This window comes from Mytilus californianus, unplaced genomic scaffold (assembly GCF_021869535.1).
Source record: "Mytilus californianus isolate M0D057914Y unplaced genomic scaffold, xbMytCali1.0.p SCAF_9, whole genome shotgun sequence".
Lineage (NCBI taxonomy): Eukaryota > Metazoa > Mollusca > Bivalvia > Mytilida > Mytilidae > Mytilus > Mytilus californianus.
Genome location: NW_026262745.1, coordinates 59,261,279 through 59,278,399, shown reverse-complemented (window position 1 = coordinate 59,278,399; position 17,121 = coordinate 59,261,279). Strand labels below are relative to the sequence as shown.

Genomic DNA, 17,121 nt, shown 5'->3' with positions numbered 1-17,121 from the left:
CTTCAATTTTTAATATCATATTTTTCATTTCATTTCTCATGCTTACCCTCTGTTACGGCATAGAGATAAAAAAAACTATTACAGATAGAGAATAATCCGCACAAACGCAGTATTGAAGCAAGCAAAATCGTTTGGAATTCCATAATGTATTTAAAGTGAAAGCCTTGACTTTGATATATGAAAATGGACTTGAAATTTTTGAAATTGGGTGAAGTGTAATAAGCGTTTACTGACTTGACAGTAGTGATAGTAAATGTATTCCATATATAACGTTTATATGGCATACTAAACACGTAACCGTATTTTATTTGACTGTTCCGTTCTACATGTTCTACATTTGACGGTGTGTTCTCAGTCGACATCTAACAAGTTCAATTATACAGGTATATATTTACCCCTAACGATAAGGAATTTTCTTTGAAAGGTTATGATGCATTTATATTTGTGTGCAATTTTGAAGTATCAAGTTTATGTTTTACAAATAATAAGTTCATACATACTGGCAGCCCTTTCTGCTCTCTCTTTGGCCTTTTCTTTTGTATAATTTTCTGGTTCTGGTATGACAGCCAGAACACATGTCAAACCTGTTTGAAAACAATATAACATATAGATTATTATTATAGATCTAGAGGTAGTCCCATAACAGTGTGGACAACCGTAATGATTATGTTTTTAATAATACCGAATCATTTACCTTTAACTTGTTTGTCATCGGCTATCGATAGCAATGCAAAATGTCAGAGGCCTTCCAGATGGGATTTAAATAATCGCTTGTTTCACAAATGTTTCACCTTTCGATACATAAAATTAAACATTCTTTCAACAAAATTTAAAAGGAATTTGTTTTAAACATTCTTTTTATAATCACACTCGACAGTTTCATATTAGATGTAAAACATGTCAATTTTTATTTTGTGCAATAAATGTGAACACAAATGAAGAAAAGGTATAAAGATGAATTCTTTTTTTTTTTGCATTGTGTTAAAATTTGTGTTGTATGTCATGCAGTTATAAACAATTGTAAACACATAGTATTCCATCATGCATTGAAACTCATTCAGTGGACTAGTCGGTAAATTGCACAGTTTTTTTATTCTAATCTGAGCATACAACTTATGCTTTATTTAACGTAGATACAAAAGAAGAAAAAGTGAATTGTATGTCACTGAAAAACACGCGTGTTCTCGATAAAGTACGCAGTAGTCCATCATGCATTTCAACCCATTTAATGGATTGGTCAATTCTCTAAGTCAATAAATATTGCTTATTATGCAATCAAACAATTATATCAGCGGGAACGTTAGTATGCCAATGAATGATACATGTACCCGGTGAATGTATTTATGTTTCGGAGGATACATACTTTTTTTAAGCGGTCCTCAATCATTCAGAAAAAAAAGGTAAAAAAAACTAATTCATATCAATTAAGAATTGGGGATAAAAAGAAATACGACACTGAGATTAAAAAATATTGTTCCTGTATGTTCATAAGAAACGAACGAATGCCCCCCCCCCCCCCCCCCCCACCCCCACCCCCCCACACACACACACACACAATGAATTAAATCAGTAGAACGTTGGACCAACTAATTTGTAATTGTAAAATCGCTTTTAAGTCCGAAAAAAGTTATTGCTTAAACATTCATTACTACTATTGACGCTAATGAAATTTTATTTTAATGTTTAAAGAACGTGCGGTATGATAAATAATTTGACTATCGATTGTCGGAGAAGAATGTCAAAATATTCAATGTTAATCAATACGCCTGTATATTTTTTTTTCTCGAGTTACATGTTTTCGGGCGTTGAGAGACCTGTGGTGACCCCGTACGTTTAAACGTCACTTGTAAAAACATCGTATAAAGTAGGCGTAACAGATAAACGGTTACCTAATCTAATCCAGTCAATTGGAGAATTGAGCGCTCCAACGAATGGTCTCGTCCACACTGTTATGAATGTGATTCTATTACTAAGGCACACTTTATAGTGCGATATTTAGACATTACTATCTTATATCTAACCATCTATTAATATTTTTGTTATCTAAGAATTAAATCCATAAAATTTGTGAATGAAAACACAATATTTTTTTGCAAAAGAGTAATATTTTAATCAAAATTTGAAAGTGACTGAAAAAGGATAAAATCACAAAAATGTGTCTTTCTGTCTTTCTATATCAGATGTGCGGTAAACCCAATATTCTTGTGATGTATTTTATCGTTGAAATATTTTGTCAGTCCTCATTTTTCAGATTATAAATTGTACGGTGACACTTGTGAGTTTGTGTTTGTGTTATATTCTATTTTTCGGTAATTTGTTTTACTATACATGGATATACGTCAACGAGACAGCAATCCAGCAATGCAAGAAAGAAAAATCTTGAGAGCAACATACGGTCATCAACAATAGTTGGTGCCCATATCATATGTCAAACTTTATAGAATGGACTTTAAGGGAGAATACAAAAAAGATCGATCTTCAATCAAATAAGATCCTTCAATGAACAGTATTAATTTATAACTCAATACCACAACTAACGAGGTTCCAGGCTTGTGACAGACACATTTATATGTAAAAGAGTAAAAGGGTGGGGGGATACATAGTTTCTTTTAGTATTTAACCGTTCCATTGTTTTATTTCAATCTGTCGAATAATCAAAGATATATATATATATAGGAACATAGGAACAAGTATAGAAGATAATTCAAAGACCGTCACATTTTGGAATATTGAATTAATAGAAAAAAAATTCAGAAAAGCATTCATTATTGCACCAATTAAATATTTGGTAGTACTTCAAGTTGATACAAGTCAGTTTACAATCTGAATCAATTCGATTTGGTTTTAAAAGAAATGAATAAAGATGTTCTAATTTATGACCTTAATTTGTTCCATAAAATTTAATATCATTGAAAACCAGACAATTGTATCTTTTATCAATTTCCAAATCTTAATACACGTAGTTAACATATAGATAAGACTGCGTTTTGTAAGATATTGTTGGTCTAGATCGTGTTAAGTTTATATGTGTATACATAGACATCTGGTAAAACCGTTAGTCCTATAATTTCACATTTTATGGCTAACCTATTGGGGGGTATGGATGGGGGTCCTTCATTTCAGTTATCAGTATATTTTTACCCAATTCTTTAATTTTTGTGGTTATTCTTTATATTTTAGCCACCACCCCACCCCTAACATTCCCTATTCTTTATATTTTAGCACCTCATTATTCTCTATTCTTTATTTTTTTTGTCCATTTTCTCTATTCTGTAAACCCCATCACACCTTCCTATAAAGGTGACTAATGATTTCACATTTTGAATAAGATTTGCATCAATATACATCATGTTAAACTTTTTAATTTGAAATAAAAAAAGTAATGTCTTTATCTTTTTAATTTATTAAATACCATCACATAAATATCGTTTATGATATAACGAGGACACTTGTTTCGCCGCCTGAATGCGGATATGTTTTTCAATTTTAAATCTGCCAAATAAAATACTTCAGGTGTTCTTAAAAAAAAAGTAGAATTTCAATCATAAGTATTGATATTTATTTTTGTTTAGTTTTATCTAACATATTTAGAGAAGAGTATCAAACGTCTTGAATTTTGTACAAATTTTTTAAAAAAATTGCCAAAAATAACCTCATTTTGAGATCTTGCCATTTATATTTCAATATAACCAAAGACTTTTCTAAATAAGAATGTTTTTGTCCCAAAAATATTTTACAATAGACAAATTGTTGTACAATATCTCGTTTGGTTAAGTCCTGGGCATATAACTATTTAAGTTGAAAACACAAAACTGTGTGTAAAATGGCAATTTTAGGTTGAATATATAAATTTCTATGACGTCAAAGCTATACCAGAAGTGACCTTTCTGCACTAAAGTGTCCATATGATATCATCTTGTTCAATCATGAATAAAATTAATAATTTTGTAATGCTAAAATAATTTTATTATTTGTTTTATTTTCAGGGTCCCCATTATGGCTCCTAGCATACCTCCCCCTGTATTCAATCATACATTTAAGAAGAGAAAAAAAACAGTTATAATAATTACATGTATATATCATATTTTTTAAAAATTTTAGTTTAAGTCCAACATGTTCAATTTAATTGTAAAATATTATGAAAATCTTGTACAACATTAATGCAGTCCAATATAATTACTAATTTAATGCATTAGAGTCAGTTGTTGGCATGATACGGGTTATGTTCTTCTCATATATTTTATGACGGTATGATACTAAACCTCTAACGGGAGGGATTGTGCTTGATTTCCATATGATGAAGACATAATCTTTCAATCAGTTTAATTGAGGTCTGGAGCTGGCATGTCAGTAACTGCTAGTAGTCCCTTGTTAATCTATGTATCATTGTCATTTTGCTTAGTTTCTATAGTTACCTTTTCTGACATCGGACTCGGACTTCTTTTAAACTGAGTATTACTGTGCGTATTACTGTGTGTTTGTTTATTCTACTTTGGCTAGAGGTATAGGGGGAGGGTTGAGATTTCACAAAACATGTTTAACCCCACCGCATTTTTGCGCCTGTCCCAACTCAGGAGCCTCTGGCCTTTGTTAGTCTTGTATGTTTTTTAATTTTAGTTAATTTATATGTTTTAGAGTTTAGTGTGACGTCCATTTTCATTGAACTAGTACACATTTTGTTTAGGGGCCAGCTGAAGCCCGCCTCCAGGTGCGGGATTTACTCGCTGTTTTGAAGACCCTTTGGTGGCCGTCGGCTGTTTTCTACTCTTTGGTCGGATTGTTGTCTCTTCTACACATTCTCCATTTCCATTCTCGATTTTACATTAACAATTTATAATGAGACCCTTATTTTAATTTTATAATTCAAAGACGGACCTGGCAAATATTCGCAAGAATATCAATCAAATATTTTCAACGATTCATAACAAAAAAAAACTACAATACGAATACAGAATGATTGCTGATTCCCTAATGAAAAAAACCACAAGGGTTTACTGGGGTAGGAAAATAGAGTTATAACGATTTACGGACTTCTCCGGTACAGCAGTTGAAGCCATGTTAAAGATTGAAGTGCGTTTTGTTGTGTCGGATGTATAAATACGCAGTCATGCCCGAAATGATGACATTGAATCCGACGTTTTCTGCAGAGAGTGATACGCTCTCTTCACGTCAACTCATTGGGGGGTTTCATATAAGTGGTGAGCTGATGAAAGGCAAAATATCTTCAACTATCCAACATACCCTTTTTACTTGAATATAAAAAAGAAGATGTGGTATGATTGCCAATGAGACAACTCTCCACAAGAGACCAAATGACACAGAAATTAACAACTATAGGTCACCGTACGGCCTTCAACAATGAGCAAAGCCCATACCGCAAAGTCCCTGAATGACTGTTGAAATGCCCGCCCTTCATATCGGTCGAACCACATTGCAGCACCTCATTGTAAGCATTTTTTTGTTAATATGATGCATGTAATATTTGCCACTTGACGTTATGTGCCCAATAATCAATCAGTGAATCAAATGTCAAAAAACATACATCTAAACCGGAAACAAATGTCATTCATGAGATTTATAAACACCAAAATATGGTGACAAGGGAACGTCATCATCTAAAAGTGGATAATTAACAATAGGAAATGAAAAATGTGTCTTTATATAGAAGCGATATATATATTCTAAGCGAGTATGTCCCTTCAGGTAAAATAGTTTCCTGAACTTCCCTTTACCATTGAAGGAATATATATGAAAAGAAAACAAATACAGAAGTACCAATCGTTATTAATTTTTGTTTTTACCAGAAATATTTTTTAAGAAAAAACACAGTTACAGAAATATACTTACCAAATATAATTAGGACGGATCTAAAGATCTCCATTTCGGTATCTACCTAAGTTGTTCAAACGTGGCTTATCCTACCTACTTGAGATTGCGTAAACTTTATAGACAGATAAGAAAGAGTTCCGGGTCAATGTTGACAAATTTTATTTCGAATGAGCTAGAAAACGATCACGTCGGAAGACCATGTCTTGGCAATAAAAAAGTATTCAAGATTTCTGTTTTGCTGAAAATATTAAAAAAAAAAATAATAAGGGAACCACCATTTAATTTCAAGGGAATGGGAGATTTTTTAAATGAAATTCCTAGGCTGTTATGAACTAAATATGTCCTAAACAAAATGAAAATGAATATTCATCCCAACTATATGTAGGAAATAACTGTGTACAAAAGGCAGCAGAGCAACAGGTAAAATTCATAGTCCCTCTTACGAAGAATCAAATGGTCGTCCCCTAGTTAGAATAATGTGTAGTGTGCAATGATTTCATCAGTTGTAGCAACTACGTATAAAGGTGTCTGCGCACTTAGTAAAATTTGTATTATGACTTTATTAGTACTAGCTATTATATTGAGTAGTCCTAGCACGTGTTACTTTGTACGCTTAATTAACATTTACTTAATACGAGATTCAATCTTAGATTGTGCCTGCAGAGTTATCTGTAACAGTCTTTATTTCCGCTATTATGTAACACCCTACCATTGTTTACCCGCAGTGTTTTTTCTATGCAGTTCGTGCTACTCCGTTTTTTGGCTCTTAGTGGTACTCCGAGTTTGTGCGGTTCGAGGTTTCCAATCTTTCTTTTTAGTGAAGTGTTTTGTAGACATATTTTCCTAAGTCGTGTTGCCTGTCTTATATCGACTATGGTTTTTAATTGCCACCCGCCTCTCCCTAGTTTATGCTTTTACCATTTCTAAAGTAGTAACACTAACTGAAGATCGAGAAGTTACTTAGTAATACCCTGTTTTGTTCTCCGTTACATTTATAATTTTGTTCTTATAATTATACATAACTTATATATACTATAACTTTTAATTGATTCATATTTGGGACGTTTTCTAACCATGTTCTAGTAGTCCAAGTCAGCAATAAATCTTGGAATAACATTTTGCTAAAACGATAAACTTACTGTATTTTATTTTGTTACATCTTATTGGACACTTTAGTACTCAGTCTGTATTGTGGCAAACCAGTTTTTACCAATCTGAAACTCATGCAAATATATGATTTAAAAACAATTCAGATTACAAAATTACTTTATGAAAAGGATCATAATTGATGTCTTCGGAAAAATTCAAAACTAAAAGATATTAGTTTTATCTGGTTTTAATATAGCTTTTGATGCCAATTATACAATTTGTTTGTGAGTTTTCGGTTTCTTTATGACGTAAAACAGATTTAAAGGTGAAGTTACTTCGAAATATCATATACAATCCATGTTCCGATAGTTTAAGATAGCTGTTTACGATTGAATACATTCACCCCACATCTATGCATTTATGCTCACTAACCAGTTGACTGGGTTTGGCTTTATTTTGATCCTGTTTGGTTTTATCAGCTCTTCAACGTATGACTTTTTATTCTAAATATTTTGACCTCTAGCATCACTAAAGAGACATTACTTGTCGTAATGCAGATCTTGTGCATTAAACTTTGTACCGTTAATAGTATCACAATATACGAACAACATTTTAAACACTGTTACAAATAAAAGGAGATGGGGTATGCATGTCAATGAAACAGAAATCCAAAGACACAAATAGCCAAACGATTATCATAACTCGAGTTCAACCAACAGTCTTTAACAATAGGTAGCAGTCTTTACAATATATCATATATATAGAAAATCGACCCGAGCCTAAAAGAAGCTGTGAATCTATTTAACCGATACTATCGAAGATCTGCCATCATCACCAAATGATCGAAATTACAAAAAGCATAAGGATAGTTTTGTTTTATTTATTGCACATTTCGGAATAAATTGATGTGTACTTATGATTAATCGACAACAGCGCGTTTTATTGGTTCTAGATTAATGAAGACATATATATATATAACACTTGTTTATAATTTAGATTCATTTTCAGAATGTATGTCTGTATATACAGAACAAAAAAAAAATAATTGCTAAAAACTTAAATATCTTTATTGAAGATTTATTGATTGATTTATATGTGGCTGCGTAACTTCCAGCGGCTAAATTGTCATGAATATTCGGGAAAAGATATATTAACGATATAAGAATTTATCCTGCCTACCACTATACCAACACGCTGGGAGGATTTTTAACGTGCTTGGTCACCAGAGACATTTTTCCATACTCATACCACTTATTTTGACTCCGAGCAAACCTTTGTTCGGCCCACAATATGTCACGTGTTTGTTAGAGAAGCAATAGTTAGCAATTTTTAAATTCTTGTGTTTATCCTGTCGGGAAATGAAATAGCTACAGCAAGCGCTAGAAGCGAGCACGGTACCACATGCGATTATGAATAAAAGTATATGTATGTTTAGGCCAATCCGTGCATAGCAATCACCGGGGTCGAGGTAATGTTAGAACCGTTTACTACTAGTACCTTCTAACATATAACTAAATTGCATAGTAAGCATCTATCGAATATATGAGATTTGATAGGTTGTTGATTGGTTACCATCTAGTGGCAACATTACTGTGTGATGCATTTTCAGGACGAGAACAAATTAGTCAATACATTGAATAGAAGACCAGGCATGGTTGTTCGACCGGGATAAAAGGCAAGGAATATGAACAACAACTAGAAAAAGAAGATATGTAGAAAAGGAACAGAACGTTTGCATTTCATAAAACCACCCACAGATACCTAAAACAACTGCTGAAAATGTCCTTTGAACAGAAAATCCGGTTCACGTGTTGCATTTCTTTTTACTTTTTCTTTTAAATTAAAGCAACTTTTTTTCATATTCTTTGCCGTTTTCACTCATTCATGAATATGACTTTGGTTGATTGGTTGGTTGATTTGTGTTAAGTACCACTTCCAGCACTATTAGCTATTTCGTGACGGTCTGCCCCGAATACGACTGTGGAATCACATGACACGAGCGACATGCATGCATGATAAAAAGTCTAATTAATTAATGAAATTTAAAAATAAAGTATGTATTTCTAAGGTTTCATCCCCCTATTATATTTAACATTTATCAAACCGTAATTAAGATTTCAAGACATGTTATGCCTCCAAAATAATTCTTAATAGAATCCCTCCGTGCTGAGGCTGTGTTAGCACAGCAATAATTATATCCAGTTTAAACAAATCCCTATTAAGTTTGGTCATACACTGTGTTTTGCGCATAGGAAAATCTATGATAATATTGGGATAAGCTTTATTGCCTAAACGTGTATTGAAACAAAATTATAGCTTTTACACGTCGTTTCAGTTCCAGTAAAATATAGAAAATAACATGGTATTCATTTTTATGCGTCCGAAGCACTTATTTGGATTTACCTTTCATCAGGAACGCTCAAAGCTGAATATTTGGAAACCAAGAAGGTATAAGTACTGAAAGAGGTGAGGAGCTAACTAAAATATGTCTATGTCGCCCCGCTATTCCGACACCTCATTAGTCCGACACCCCCAATAGTCCGACACCCCATTGGTCCGACATCCCATTAGTCCGACACCCCATTGGTCCGACACCCCAATAGTCCGACACCCCAATAGTCCGACACACGCTGTAATTGAAAATCTACTTCATACAAAGAAATGGAAAAGACAGCATTTCCCAACTGGTACATGTATGTAAGAAATACCATTATCCTATAAATATAAGGCAATCGACAACCTTGCAATATTTTGCTTTACAAATACAAAGTGTGACCTAGCTCTTTCATAAAAAAAACCCTACGCTAAAAAAGGAATTTGATTGATTGATTGCTGTTTTCTGTACGTCAAGTGTCAAATAATTCATGCATGTTAAGGACGAAAACAAATTAACAATTAATACAAAAGATATGTCCTGTAATAAGGAATCAACCGGGATTGAGGGCGGAAAATTTGGACTGCCACGGGAAATTGAAGGTATATTGGAAAGGCATAGAAATTTGTCCTGGCAACAGACTGTCATGGAATAGATGTTCCTCTGAATATATGTTCTAAATATGGAATAGAATTTCCACTGGAAAAAAATATTACTTGTTCCTGACGAAATAAAAGGTATATATAATATGTGTTCCAAAAGGAACAGATATTATAGCATTGTTTATAACAAAGTTTCGAACGTGGCTGCGTATTCATACATCCAGCATATTAACCAAAGGACGCACCACTTGGCAAGGGGTTTACTTTATCGAAAAAAAAGCAAAAGTTAACATATTTTTATACCCCAGTCATCCTTGGGTGAAGAGAATTTGGAATTTTAAAGAACAGTCTCTAGACGTAAAGAAAATGTCCAGACTGCAATATATTCTCCGAAAATGTCAAACTAAAAAGATTTCATTAACAAACAAAAAATAACTAATTTTATCCAAGCATGTTGGTTTCCACCTCCACCGAACTTGAATTTAAAAATCAAAAACTTTATAAAAAAATATCCATAGTAAAATTGAACAATCGATTATATTTGGTTCTTTATTGAATGCTTTATTACGGTTGTTAAACTCAATTTAAACGGATGGCATTTGCCGTCAGAATTGACTTACAGTGAGTATAACTGCTTCATATTACCGCTCATTATTCTGGTCGACCCCTATAAATGGACTTATTGTTAATTAGTTTTTATCCTGAACATGCAGACATATTTGCCACTGGATTTAATGATGTATCTCCCATTGAGTCTATGTTGTTGAAAAACGACATGTTTCCAGCTACGTTGCTTTTGCCGGGAAATAAGAAATTTTTGACCCAATTGAAACGATAGCTGAGTAAGGTAGTCGTTGATCAGGAAATCAACATATGCTGCTTCTGATCGACGAATCATTTAGGAAGGAAGTGAATGCCTTTATAAGGTATACAGTCATATAAAAAACATTTTTAATTATTTTTCATTTAAGAAAGGTAGGCTATTAAAAATGGCAACTTAGATGCCTTTAGGGTTTTTCAGTATACTGATGTGGATAGTAAACTGCACATTGCTAGAAAACTACAAAATATTGATGCCTGATTAAAATAAATGGAGAATGTGTCCATTGGACACAGATGATGCCCCCGCTTGCATATAATGTTATAAAAGGACATAACTAGAGAACTGTAAAAGTGACGTCACCCTAATTAGAACTTGATCTGTGTTTTATGGAAATAAGCATTAGGTATAAGTTTCATAACATTTGGTTAAGGCAAACTAAGGAAGCAATACACAGTTAGGAAAAAAACTTTAAATTGACACTCTTAATTTTTAACCACCCTCTTTCCCTTGCTTTCTAACAAATAAGGCTTACTGTTTGTATTATGTATGTGCATATGTATGGAAACAGCATCTTCCATAGATTTGATTTCCAATTCAATGTTAAAATTGTGAAGCATTATCTCTTTTTAGTGTAACCATGGCAATAGTCTGCATTTATTTGATACAAAATATTGCAAAAAAGGGGGGTGGGGGGGGGGGGGGGGGGGGGGGGTGAAAATGTCACAAAAGTCCCAAAAATTTGGTCCAATGAAGAATTTCAATCCATTAGAGTGATACTTATTCTGAAACCATTGATATTTATCTATCAAGAGGTCCCAAAAAAATCATATGCACTTCACCTCATTTTTCCATAAAATTAAACTGAAAAGTTCGAGGGTCAAATATTTGTTGAAAAACACTACAATAATTTCTGGACCTATGGGCGGTACGGAATTCAAAATGCAGACTGTCAAACAGAAAAATAGCCTATAAAAGATGCAAAAAACAATTTTGATGTTCATATAAACCCACTTTGAAGGCTATATTATTTTTCAGCTCTCTAAAAATCATTTTTTTTGCACAAACACTTTCTTATTAAAAAGATTCACTATGGCCAAAATGCGAAACTAAAATCCTAACTGCATTGCTACCTAAAGTTAGAGAACGGAAACCAATTTTGGGACGGACGTACAGACGTACAGACGTACATACGTACAGACGGACGGACGAACGGATGGACAAGGGTAACACTTAATGCCCCCTTCGACTAACGGAAGGGGCATAAAAAGGTTCATCTGCATACGGAGTCCCTGTGCGGCGAAGGCTTCAAAAACTGAAGAGTATTATTTGGAAGAAAGATAATCATTGAACCAGTTTACCCACTATTTGAAAAAGAGCGAAATTACAACAGAACACTTCAACACAAGTGTTCTGCCCTAATTTCACTCTTTCTTAAATATCGGTGCCCATATATACAAACTAAACTGGTGTTCCTCTTCAACTAATGGCATTATACTGTTACATTTTAGCTCCCCTTTTAAAAAAAAATATTAGATTATAAGTTTTAGTTGAGTTACAGCACCGTTATTACTTTTTGTCACTAGAGTTACCGGTATACATGTATCAGAAAAACGTGACCGTCTTATTCACTCAAGCCATATTCACACATATAATGTTGTACGCAGCAAAGCTTCATTGGTTCCTTTATTTTCTTACTGCGTCATGTTTAACCTGTATCTCTGAGATACTGTATCGAGAGGTATTTAAGCAGTTCGCCAAGACTTAACGTTAACAATGTAGTTTGTGCTTTTAGTTAGTGGTGACGAAATTCTGCTACTTGAGTACTAATACATTAACCAAGGTTGCATCACCTGTTCCCACGAAGGACAGTGTCCTCTTCTTCATATTGAACGAACCTTTTATTAGGCATTCTATATAATATAAAAATAAATACATTTTTTAAAAAACATTTCGATGTAAGACTAATGGAATGTCGAACTATTGGGTGTCAAACCAATAGGGTGTCGGACTATTGGGATGTCGGACTAATAGGGTGTCGGACTATTGGGGTGTCGGACCAATAGGGTGTCGGACTAATGGGGTGTCGGAATATCGGGGCTGCCCCGATCTAGCATGTGCACCGTCTTAATTACATAACACATAGTTTTATTTCCTTTGCAGCATTGAATAACCTTGTAGTTAAATTTTGAAGATTATGTGATTTGTAGTGCAGAGACTCGAAAAGTCATGGCTGTCAACAGAATTGAAATGACTACTGAAAGCACGTGATCTATATCAAACATCTAATTATTTTCGATGTGTGATATGCGATTATCTCTTTTTTTTTTAAATTGAAATACGAATGAAATGTTTTTTCTATTCGATTTCTTCTGTTTGCATCAATTAGTACAACAGGCATCTTCGCTAGCCAAGATGTACAACAGGTCAAATGGCATATTTACCTGTAAACAGTATTTCCAATTCGTTATCGATAGTGTACGAACATTTTTTATTTTCTCCAAAACATTTCTAAATTCTCGGTCTTGAACGATGTTGAGGCGTGTTCTTGTCTATCTTAAACAGTTCTTGATGACGTGATTTATAAACTTTTGGTCAAGAATAAAACTGTAGCGACTATCCTTAATTTTTTTATCATTGGACCGTTCTTACTTAGGTGATTGAGAAAGACATATACATGCTTGTTTAATGATTTATTTATCGTGTAAAAATTAAACAATGGTAAAGAATGATACATTTATTCAAAGGACAAAATACGAATACGTCTAAAACTCTACCAACATCCCTTTTGTAATGTTTCTTGATAGTCCAAATTCTCAGTATTTAAACCTAGTCCTATAGCGAATGTCTTTAGCTTTTGGACCATGTCAGCTTGGGCTGTTGGTGTTCTGGACAGAATGTGTATACAATAGTTTGTAATTCCAATCACTGACGTACAGTCATACTCAATTGCATAGTTGTCGTCAAGGTATATTATAGTGTAGTCAGCCTACAAATTGAAAGAAAAGTCTTGTATAAGTAACGGAATAGTTCATGTAAACGCAAACAAATACATTGATTGGTTGTTTGTTGCTTAACGTCCAGTGATAAATGTTTTATTCGGTTCATGATCAGCAAACAACAAAATAAATAGACACATTTGAATACAAAAATAAATAACTAAACGTTTTATTTGTTACGAATATAAGGGACACGAAAAAAAAAAACGTTTTGTTGTGGGAAAAGTAGAGAAAATTGATGTGGTGAAAATATTTGTTCTTCAAAATACTTTTGTAAATCAACATTAAAGTAAATTGATGCATTACACTGTATAAAGAGTTAGGGACAATTTCTCCTGTATTTATTTCACCCCAGGGACATTTTCAAAATGTCGTTCGTTCATTATCTACATTCATGGTACCATAGCTCTATGTGTGTACTTTACGTTTCTAAGAATAATATAGGCTAACAGATCATCAAATTATGAAACATGAAAACAGCCCAAAATCGCAATTTGTGTGACCAATTAGGCAATTTTGAGTATTTTACTTCAAATATAAAAAGATCATCTCTTACCAAAAGCAGAATTCTGTTGGTAGAATAGCTATATGTATATATTGTCTTTCGGACATAATATTATTTCTTTTTTGTTAACGGCGCTCTTTAATGCAGAATTGTACAAAACATATAAAATTTGATTTTTTCAAAATTCTATCAATAGCAAAACATAAAGTACTCAAACTTTGACGGTATGTTAATATGTAGAATTGATGACAAATAGTAAATGCTTTTGCTGTCGACTCAATTTCTTGACAAATATTTAAGATTTTAACCCTGTGTGTGGGCAATTGGCCGTACTTATCATGACTCCTTCTGTAAGTTGCTTTAATATGAAATATATATATATAATTATAATCAAAAATACCATGTCCCTCCCATTTCTTTAACAATAAATGATTGTCGTTTAACTTACTTTTGGGGCGAGGGGGAAAAATCCCTCTTTCCAGTGACCAGATGGACCCTCTCCCGTCAATGTACCTGCAAATTAAAAAAAATCAACCATAAAGTAAAACCATAAAGAGCAATTGTATAAGCATCGGAAAGATATTACGCAATGCAGTGTTGCATTTAATTTTTTTTTCTAATTTTAGCATTATGTTTCATACCCATAATTTGACTGATGTTTCCATACTTGATTTCAAAGTTCTAGTAGCATCTTGAAACTCGCACACATGAGGATGACATGAACAAGCCTAACACCACCAGTTTTTAGTGGGGTTTGTTTTGGTAGGTCTTTAGCGTTTTATGTGAAGTTTCCTTATATAATTTCTTAGTTAATATCTGTTTTTTATTTGACGATAGAGAGAGAGAGAGCGCGAGAGAGGCTTTATAAGTATATAGTATGTCGATAGAATAAAATTCATATAATATACGATTGTGCGTCGATGTTGGCTGAGAGAGAGAGAGAGAGAGAGAGAGAGAGAGAGAGAGAGAGATTTGAATATACGATCATTTCATATCAACTCTTCCATGTGCCGCTGAATTATACAAACAAACAAAGACAACATTTCATTTAATAATCACAAAGAGTTTACTCCCATTATTGAAAAACAAGCGGTGAAATTCCGTTTCAGGAAATTTGGTTTTTTTTACTTGTTTGTTGATGCTTTTTATATATCTTCATTTTCATCTAGACCATATAATTTTAAACATTTACGATCATGTACGTGTATGCACAAACTAGAGGAATGTTGGAACCAAAACCAACCTGTTGCATTTAAGAAATTCCCTGTTGGAGATAATTTTCTACAGCTATTGATGGCAGTATAATCACTTGTTCCCGATTTTGGTTTTATATCAATTGTAGTACACACACAGTCTTTTTCAAACGCAGCCCCGCCAGCTGTCTGCATCTTACCAACTTCATACCATAGTCCATTGTATCGCTGGTTAGTAAAGTTTTGTGCTGGTGATGGTGATTTGCAACCGTTGCTAAATAGCTGGTCTATAAAGAATGCGTCGGCATTGACACAGAAGAGACACTGTGATAAAAAATTTAAAGAAGTTACGTAAGTGAACAAGAAGTTAAAACAAATATATGTAAATCGATGTATTTGCGCATGACATTATTATGGAATAACCTTCAACTGGTACTAAGAGCCAATAGTTAATTCATGCAGTCATAAAAACATGGCATTAATGTTTCTCGTCCTAGACGATAAAAAAAAGTATGAATCTGATGTTCAGTAGTTGTCGTTTGTTGATGTGGTTCATAAGTGTTTCTCGTTTCTCGTTTTTTATATAGATTAGACCGTTGGTTTTCCCGTTTGAATGGTTTTACACTAGTAATTTTTGGGGCCCTTTATAGCTTACTGTTCGGTGTGAGCCAAGGTTCCGTGTTGAAGACCATACTGTGACCTATAATGGTTTACTTTTGTAAATTTTGACTTGGATGGAGAGTTGTCTCATTGGCGTTCATACCACATCTTCTTATATCTATTAACAAAAGATTCGGACTTCAAGGCAAATTGAAAAAGGGGGAAGTCCCCCAAATCCCGACAACATCAAAAGGTAAATCTTACCAATCAATGGAACGAACGGGCATATCACTTATTTACGGATAAGGTCAAGTTTATTGTAATAATTATTATGATAAGTCTAACATCAACGATTACTGGTAATATTTTTATAACTTGTTATGTCGCAAAAGGTGGTCCATGGTACGCTGGCATTTCAAGTTTTGTGCGTCGACTATGCGACACCTTCATTGGTATTTAGAAACGTTAAACACCCCCGTAGTAGTCCATATGTAACCTTTATGGAGATTTCATTTAATCGTACCTGCTTATACAAGCGACACCGTCAATGATGATCACCCTTTTTCATACACTCTGTTGAACTAACCTTTTACCAAACATTAAAAATCAATTTTGTCGTTTGGATATTGACCACCGACTTTAGATATAAAATACTTAGGAATACTTACAAGTGAAATCAACAACTTCATTATGACGAGTAATATTTGTTCAAATGTCACGTTTCCTAATTCTGGAATCATTTATAAGACAGGAGCACATGTCAAGTCGTGTGTTGTTTATCAATGCTTATATAAACCATATATTGTGGTATATACATGAACATGTATTACCTATTGTTAAAGTGTACAGTTTTTAAGTGTTCTTTAACCTTTCGATGATTGCTGGTCTGAAATAGAGCTAAAACAAATGAATAGATTCTTTTATCATTTAAACCCTTAAATCTCAAATTTTGCTCACAGAGAAATTCATGCTTACTGTCTTATGATCAGAGAACTGCTTTAATTTACTGCATTGAAAAACTGTTCGAACCAATTCTGAAAGTCCTAACTTAACGATAAATACGACGGGTGCCACATGTGGAGCAGGATATACTAACCCTTCCGGAGCACA

At 33.5% G+C, this 17,121-nt stretch overlaps 2 protein-coding genes across 2 annotated transcripts in view; both read right to left on the bottom strand.

Moving 5' to 3' along the window:
• Nucleotides 1-8,440, bottom strand: part of LOC127715980 (low-density lipoprotein receptor-related protein 4-like) — a 71,802-nt gene extending 63,362 nt beyond the window's left edge. Inside the window, exons 1-2 of the mRNA XM_052222082.1 lie at nucleotides 8,416-8,440; nucleotides 501-584 (exon numbers count right to left, since the gene is read on the bottom strand). Coding sequence (XP_052078042.1) covers nucleotides 501-584; nucleotides 8,416-8,440 — 109 coding nt within the window. The remainder of the gene's footprint in view (nucleotides 1-500; nucleotides 585-8,415) is intronic.
• Nucleotides 8,441-13,455: 5,015 nt separating this feature from the next.
• Nucleotides 13,456-16,708, bottom strand: LOC127716461 (apolipoprotein D-like). The gene is made up of 4 exons (XM_052222677.1): nucleotides 16,680-16,708; nucleotides 15,462-15,735; nucleotides 14,667-14,731; nucleotides 13,456-13,703 (listed from the first exon to the last, which is right to left on the bottom strand). The coding sequence occupies exons 1-4, from the start codon at nucleotides 16,698-16,700 to the stop codon at nucleotides 13,488-13,490; spliced, it is 576 nt and encodes a 191-aa protein (XP_052078637.1). The 5' UTR covers nucleotides 16,701-16,708; the 3' UTR covers nucleotides 13,456-13,487.
• Between the last annotated feature and the right edge of the window lie 413 nt (nucleotides 16,709-17,121).

What these genes read in the sequence shown, in the direction of transcription:
- LOC127716461 (XM_052222677.1), bottom strand. Translation starts at nt 16,700, where the DNA reads ATGAAGTTGTTGATTTCACTT. An exon ending in GAATTTCTTAAATGCAACAG is followed by an intron (nt 14,732 to 15,461) that starts GTTGGTTTTGGT and finishes TTTAATTTGCAG; the next exon opens with GTACATTGACGGGAGAGGGT. An exon ending in TTTTCCCCCTCGCCCCAAAA is followed by an intron (nt 13,704 to 14,666) that starts GTAAGTTAAACG and finishes TTCAATTTGTAG; the next exon opens with GCTGACTACACTATAATATA.